The sequence below is a fragment of the Solanum pennellii genome, chromosome 1, assembly GCF_001406875.1.
Source record: "Solanum pennellii chromosome 1, SPENNV200".
Lineage (NCBI taxonomy): Eukaryota > Viridiplantae > Streptophyta > Magnoliopsida > Solanales > Solanaceae > Solanum > Solanum pennellii.
Genome location: NC_028637.1, coordinates 2,865,242 through 2,872,979, shown reverse-complemented (window position 1 = coordinate 2,872,979; position 7,738 = coordinate 2,865,242). Strand labels below are relative to the sequence as shown.

Genomic DNA, 7,738 nt, shown 5'->3' with positions numbered 1-7,738 from the left:
ATTTCAAATATCGTATCGTATCAAACCATACCATATGCCTACTGCTACTCAAAAAGGCCGCACACAAAAAAAGTGTGACACAAAAATTATAGTATTAAATAAAATATTAGTGACTAATTCTATAACTCAACTCGTAATTTACAAATCACAAAAAACTAATTTTATCGTTACTCCGAAAATTTGATTATCATTTTTATTCCAAAAATAAATTTGTGACAAAACAAATTAATTTTCTTTTCCTCTTTCATTTTTTCCCCAAAATCTTTTATGTTCTTCTTCACCAATCACTAATCACTGTTCACTCTACTCTCTCTTCTGCCTCTTCCCTTTCAACTGGTAAGTTTTTTTCTTCTTTCAATTCTCAATTTTCAGCTCCTTCATGTACAATTATCTGTGTTTTTGGATTATGGGGTTTTCAGTTTTTTTTTTTTTGAAATTGATCAATTCTGTGAATTTTTAGTCCAATTCTTGATTGTTCAATGGATTAACAATCTGGAGATACCCTTTTCTCTGTTTGGGATGGTGAACACGCCATCGTCATTGGAAAATTAAAATTTTGGTTGATTTGGTTTAATTTTGATTTCGAAAGTTGCTGTGAATCCTAATGTTTATGTTAATTGTATGGAATGAGATTCGTTTTTTTTTTTTTGGTAATTATTTGGTGGGTTGATTTTATGAGTAAAGATGTTTTTTGAGCGGTGTGGTGGGTTGAGGTGTTTCTTTTTATTGGAATTACTGTGAATTCAGAGGGGAGTGTCACTTCTTAAGGTTTTTTTTAATGGGGATGGATTGAAGTCTGATAAGTTTTCCCCTAATTTTAGTAATAGGGGCATATGGTTTGTTACTGTGGACTGGAGTATACCTTTAAAGTTCCTTTTTTTGTGGTGGTGGTGGTGGTGGCAGGGGCGGAGTTAGGGTAAGGTATCACAAGGGTCGAAAGATTACACTATATATACAAAATCAAAATTATTTTTTTGTGTATACGTGTAGGTGTTGTTGAGGCCTTTTTGCTTCTTCATATGTTTTACTTCTTTACATTTTGAATCCCGTTAGTCATTGTCCTGGTTCTACGTTAGTCATAATCCTGTTCCGTCACTGAGTGGTGGTGGTGGGTGGATGAGGGGGATATGCATTTAAGTTGCTATGGCTTTTAGGTCTTGAGGCACAAGATATGAGGTAAACAGTGGAAAAGAAATCATAGAAAATGGGAAGAAGTGATTTTATACTTTTGAATCTATGCTTCCTAGTTTTTTTTAAGGTCTTGGGGCACTAGATATGAGGAAAACAGTTACAAAAATGGGGGAAAATGATTCTATACTTCGAGTCTATCCTTCCTAGCTCTGTTTTGTTTTTCATATATAGTTTATCTTTGGTGTAAATCTAGTTAAAAAGTAAAACTGTCTTCTTGCATGTACTATAACTTGTTTATGGAGTAAGGAAACTCCAGTATAATGGCATATCTATGAAGTGTTATAATGTTACTAAAAGAGATTACTTCGTCCCTTAAAGCTAAGCGATGAAATGATAAGTTATCACTTCATAGGTGAAGCAATGTAGTATAGAGAAGTTTGCGCTTCAAAAAGCAGAGCACAAAGTGATAACAATGAGAAAAATCTCAACTTTGAGAAGTTAGTTTTATATAGGCATTATGTGTATTTGATGCTGAAATCAGTTATTTTAATTGCAAATTGTACTAAATTCATAGATGGTTGGTTTCTGGCTTTCTTGTTCTTCACGATTAGAAATGAAAGGTTCAGGACAATTGCCTTTGGAAAAAGGAATTACAAAAAGACACAAACATGTTGTTCAAGTAGAAGTAAATGTATGATTGTTAAATATTAGTCTTGTTCATCTCATGCATCCTCATTACAGTTTCAGATCCTTTTGGTAGGACATGAAACCTTATAGCAATGTGCTTCTGGAATAATTGTAGATTCCTTAAACTTGATTAACTGAGTTGCTTTGCTTTCTGTCTATCTGCCAGAACATTGTACGAAGAACTAAACTTACTAGAACTAGAGAAGCATGCAATCAGAGTCCAAAACTGCAAATTGTGGGGAAGCCAGAACTTATAATGTTCCGAATTCCACTTTAGAACCTTGGTGGAATACTGCTGGTAATAATCCTGTTTCTCTTGGATTGATGCGGGGAAGTGCATCAGTGTCACCATCACCCGAACAAGCTGTGGATGGACGATCACAGTCTGATGGTGGATCCAACGAGGAAGCTGATGATGCTCCTGAAAAATCACAAAGTACCATACCAAAGCATTCAGGTATCTCTACAATCTTTTTTTCCAAGTAAATAAATTTCATTGATATATTCAAGCTCTACGCTAGTGCTGAACTTTAAAAAGTGAGAGGGCCTCCTGTACAAAAACAACAAGGGCAGACTCCCCTATACAAAGTTACTCCTGTAGAGAGCTATAAAGTCGGTCAGGCGTATTTCATCATATGTATCCTGTAAATTGCATGAAACTGCCAGTAGGCCTAAATACCTATATTTGAGGGTAGTTATTCTTTCCACCAAAACACCTTGCGTTCCTCTCTTCAATCTAAAGAGGTGCTAAAGATAAAGCAGTATGGTCATTGACAGAGTGATTTGACCTGTTTTTCTTCATTAGTCTCTTTCTGACAAGTACTCTACTTCTTTTTCAACTAATAATATATGAATATTTGTTACGGTTGTGTTGAATAATATTGGTTTGGATGGAGCAATATGATCAGTGAGGATTCATATAACCAATCCTGATTTGCTTGAGCTTGAGGCATAGTTGTTATGGACTGGAAGTCTGTCATGATGCTTCATTTGCCTAGTTACTTTCTTCTTTTAAATCTTTTCCATAAAGAGGAAAGAAGGTGACATATTATTGACGGGGGAAGTGTTGTGGTAGAGATGGGAAAAAATATATATCTTTTATGATGTTAATGGCTATAAATTACTTAAGTAATGCCTCTGCATTCTTGGTTCAGAGTTAGATGGGAGTAATGTGCAAGTAGATCAGAATTTACAGCCAATGGCATCAGCCATACCTCCAAAGGGTGATGGGTGCATAACACAACCCCCACAGCTTGAACTTGTTGCGCACTCCATGGTTAGTATGTTTGACTCTATGGGTTTTGAGAAGTTTGATTTGCTTGTTGGGTTATCTCACTTTTTTTCCTTTCTGATTTTGATGTTATTCTGCAATTGGCATGCAGGCATGTGCTCCAAATCTGTATGTTGACCCATACTATGGTGGAATACTGGCACCTTTTGGTCAGCCTATGGTATGCGTGTGGTTTGAATTCATAACTTTCATTTTTCCTGTTTTTCCCCCATTACTTTTTTTAAGATCTGATATGTTAAGAGGAAAATTTTACTTTTCTGCCAATTTTTACTATTGGATACCTCTGGAACTGAGTGTATTATTCGTTAGGGATATCTAAACATAGAAAGCTGCTTCACGGTGGTTGTTCGATATATCTTTGGCAGGTGCTTAAACGTAGTCTTTGTATGTGTTGGCTTAACCCTGATATCTTCTTGTAGTTAGCTTTAGTTTAGAGACACTCACTTTCTCTGTATTGCCAACTTCCTGGTGTCTTGCTAATTATCCTTCTTGCAATCATACATGTTACAACATTATTGTTCAATTTGGGATGAGTTCTTTCTTCTTTCAATTGAATTAGAATCAGTGGCCGCCAGTGCGCATGTCCCTTTCATTTAAATCATTGATTGGATTTCATAGGACAGCTAGTATAAATAGTACTCCGGATGCAGCTTCTTTTGTTTGTCTTTTAAATTAGCTCTTTTCTGTTTTTTCTATTTCGACTAACAAATACATGCAATCAGTTCCAGAAAGATCTCTTTGCATGATATGCCTAGGACTCTAAGAAGTAGGAAACCACCTTGAAAAACATCGCCACTGAAGAAAAATCCATCATTAAAAAAAAATACAAAAAAAAATTCCATTATAACATAGTTGTGCCAGGGGCTGGTTGGTGGCTGAGCACAAGATTTTTTAAGATCTTGACTGAAGGTGGTGCTATACAGGTCCCTCCTCATGTACTTGATATGCATCATCCAAGGATGCCTTTGCCTCATGAAATGGCTCAAGAGCCTGTTTATGTCAATGCAAAGCAGTATCATGGTATTCTGCGGCGAAGAGAGTCACGTGCGAAAGCAGAACTTGAAAAGAAGCTGATAAAAGTGAGAAAGGTTAGTATATGCCTCATCCACTGGGCTGCTTGTTGGGTGTTCTTTTCTCCTGTTATCTTAATGCATGATGCACCTTTTTAGCAGCATATTTTTGTTACATGTGCCTGGCTGTTCTGGAGATATTCCCTTGTCCCGGATTGGAGATGTACCCACTCTTTGGCTGAGCTCACTTTTCTTTAAAAAAAATTAAACTGTTAAAGAATTTTATGTTACTTAAGTAGGAGGAAATGAAAGGTAAAATCTGATATTACTTTGCTTTTATCTGTGTAGAACACGGTCAATTTACCTTTTTAAACTGATCCGTCAAATACACCACTCATAAGTATAATTTGGTGAAAGGAGTTCCTTATGCCAATGTTTGGGCTATTAATAACCAATATCAGTTTCTCCACTGCTATATTTTTATTGTGAAGTCACAGGATTGGCTGACATGATTTTGCACGAATTTTATGCTGATGATATGCAACATATGCTCGGTTTATTCTGCTTACTCATCCTCAGTTGTTGATACTTTCTGTCTTCCTCGTAATACAGCCATATCTTCACGAGTCGAGACATCAGCATGCCTTGAAAAGGGCAAGAGCTTCTGGAGGGCGTTTTGCAAAAAAGTCAGACGCTGGTACTTCGAAGGGAGATGGTTCTGGTTCTGCTGTTTCTTTGCAGTCTGTGCATTCATCAGGTTCCGAACCTTTACTGTCCAATGCTGCTGATGTTCCAGAGTGGCATAAGGATAGAAGTTTGGCTGAGCATCAGAATTCTTACTCGAATGGTAATGGTTATGGAAAACAAATCAGCTTTCAGGAATCGAAATATCAGGCTCAGTCTGCTCAGGTAGGGGAAGGAGGTTCTTCCGGCCAGCGATGGTAGAAACATCACATCACACACCTTTAGTACCTCTGGTCCAAGCCTGGTGGCAATTCATCCTTGGCTTTTTATTTCAATGTTATGGAAAAGAGGGGTCATGCGCCTATTAGATTCGATTCTTCCTTTCTGTACATAAAAAAAAAAGGACTAGGACTAGAGTTGAAAAGGAAGAATTCAGTGAGCATATGGCTAGCTGTTTAGTGTAAACTGTAAAGTTATAGGTATGAAAAGTTGTAGGTAGATTATATACTTGTCAAACATTTCCTTTGTACTGCTGTATTTTAGGATCTTGATTCTGTGAAACTTCGAATTTGTCGTTTAATTCGATGACAGTGGTTGTCTTTTCGGGCTGTGTAATGTCCTATTTCTTGTGAATTTGTTGATCCAAGTACAACACATTGTGACGAAATTCGTACAAGTTGGTCTGGACATCACTGTTTACTATCAAGTTTGTGTGCAAATTGTTAGTGATGTTGAAGTTCTGCTGATATGCTACCATCTGCAAGTAGTCTGTATTTTGTTCAGATGTGTGTTTCGATAAACATTTGAGGTGTGTTTATCGCCAACCATCACCAAATGTTTCGATAAACTGATAGTTGAGGTGTGTTCAGGTATGAAAAGTTAACACCTGATAGTTTGGAAATTGAAACAAAAAATTTGACGGTACGAAACCTTACTAATGTTTACTAATAAAATGATTATTTAATTTTTGGTTATAAGATAAAATTATTTTTTATAGAAATATCTTTGATTTTAGAAAATCACATTTATCGTATTCGATACGTTTTCTGGTAACAAAGTTATGGAATTACTCAAAGTGAATTCACTTCTCCTTCCAATTAATGCAAAAAAAAAGTGTATATATATCTACCATTAATCATATTCTTTTATTGAAATATCTTTAATTTTAGAAAATCATATTTGTCGCATTCGAAATACATTTTTTTGATAATCAAGTTACGAAATTACCCAAAGTGAATCTACTTGTCCGCCAATGCAAAAGTTATAGTATATCTACCACTAATCACAATTTTATTAAAATATCTTTGACTTTAGAAAATCACATTTATCGCATTCAAAATACTTTTTTTTTGGTAATCAAGTTACAAAATTGCCCAAAATGAATCCACTTCTACATCCGGTCAACGCAAAATATATAGTATATCTACCACCAATCAATTTTTTTTATTGAAATATCTTTGATTTTAGAAAATCACATTTATCGCATTCGGAATATCTTTTTTTTTTTAATAATCAAGTTATGAAATTACCCAAAGTGAATCCACTTCTCCGTCCGGTCAATCCAAAAGTTATATATACATATCTACCAATAATCATAATTTTATTGAAATATCTTTGACTTTAGAAAATCACATTTGTCGCATTTGAAATACTTTTTTTTAATCAAGTTATGAAATTACCCAAAGTGAATTCATTTCTCTGTCCCGTCAACACAAAAGTTATGTATATATATACCAATAATCATAATTTTATTGAAATATCTTTGACTTGAGAAATTACATGTCACTCAAAAATACGTTTTTTTTAATCAAGTTATGAAATTACCCAAAGTGAATCCGCTTCTCCGTTCGACCAATGCAAAAGTTATAATATATCTACAAATAATGATACTTTTATTAAAATATCTTTGACTTTGAAAAATCACATTTGTCGCATTCAGAATACTTTTATTTGGTAACCATGTTACGAAATCACCCAAAGTGAATCCACTTCTCCGTCTGGTCAATGCAAAAGTTATAGTATATCAACCACTAATCAATTTTTTTATTGAAATATCTTTGACTTTAGAAAATCATATTTATCGCATTCTGAATACTTTTATTTGATAACCAAGTTATGAAATTACCCAAAATAAATTCACTTCTCCGCCCGGTCAACACAAAAATTGTAGTATATATATCTACCATCACCATAGGTGAAGACATCAACATGGTGAAGGTTTATTTAGTGTTATTTTTTCTTCTTCTTATTTTTAGGTAGATATTGCAAAATTCATCATATATTTAGATTTTCAAGTATTGATTTTTCTTATATTTGTTTTTTTTTCTTGGTATAATTTTTTTATATGAAATAGATAAGACTAATCTTAAAATTTGTATCCTCATGATATAAATTTTCTATTGGCAATTTATACATGAAGATGTTTCTATATTTCATAATTTAAACATTATCATCTAATTGCAGATCTATCTTTTTGGGTTATCTTGATTAATCTACTTTTGATCAAATAATTAGTCAGACATTTTTAAAAAGCGACTGACAGTGTCGTTTTTTAGTCAAAATATTGATTAACATCTTTTTAAAAAAACGACGGAGAAATAGACGTTGTCCGTCGTTTTTTAGTCAAACCTTATCCGCTTTTTATAAGGTTTGATAATTCGTCAAATGTTTTTTCAATCTGAGTAATATTGATTTTGTTAGTTAGTTTATTAAATTTGTGTTTATTGATTGTTAGTTTGAATGATCAACTGTTAGTTATTGTTTGAATTTGGGATTTTGATTTTAGGAATAGTTGAAATAGGATGTTTTAGGACTAGTTTGAACTTTAGGATTAGTTTGAATTCGAAATTCTAGGACTAGTTCAAGTTAAGGTATTTTAGGACTTGTTTGAATTTGGGATTTTAGGACAAATTCGATTTTGAAATTTCTAGCCAGT

General features: G+C 33.9%; 1 protein-coding gene across 1 annotated transcript; it reads left to right on the top strand.

Annotated features, from left to right (window-relative positions):
• Window positions 1-293: 293 nt before the first annotated feature.
• LOC107011995 (nuclear transcription factor Y subunit A-1-like) lies at window positions 294-5,450 on the top strand. The gene is made up of 6 exons (XM_015211700.2): window positions 294-336; window positions 1,985-2,275; window positions 2,973-3,094; window positions 3,201-3,269; window positions 4,033-4,197; window positions 4,732-5,450. Exons 2-6 carry the CDS (start codon window positions 2,026-2,028, stop codon window positions 5,062-5,064), a joined length of 939 nt encoding a protein of 312 aa, XP_015067186.1. The 5' UTR covers window positions 294-336; window positions 1,985-2,025; the 3' UTR covers window positions 5,065-5,450.
• The last annotated feature ends 2,288 nt before the right edge of the window (window positions 5,451-7,738 follow it).

Excerpts from the sequence above, each read along its gene's own strand:
- LOC107011995 (XM_015211700.2), top strand. The coding sequence starts at position 2,026 with ATGCAATCAGAGTCCAAAACTGCAAATTGTGGGGAAGCCAGAACTTAT. Across the intron at positions 3,095-3,200 it reads AACTTGTTGCGCACTCCATG|GCATGTGCTCCAAATCTGTA; the intron begins GTTAGTATGTTT and ends ATTGGCATGCAG. Across the intron at positions 4,198-4,731 it reads AGCTGATAAAAGTGAGAAAG|CCATATCTTCACGAGTCGAG; the intron begins GTTAGTATATGC and ends CTCGTAATACAG.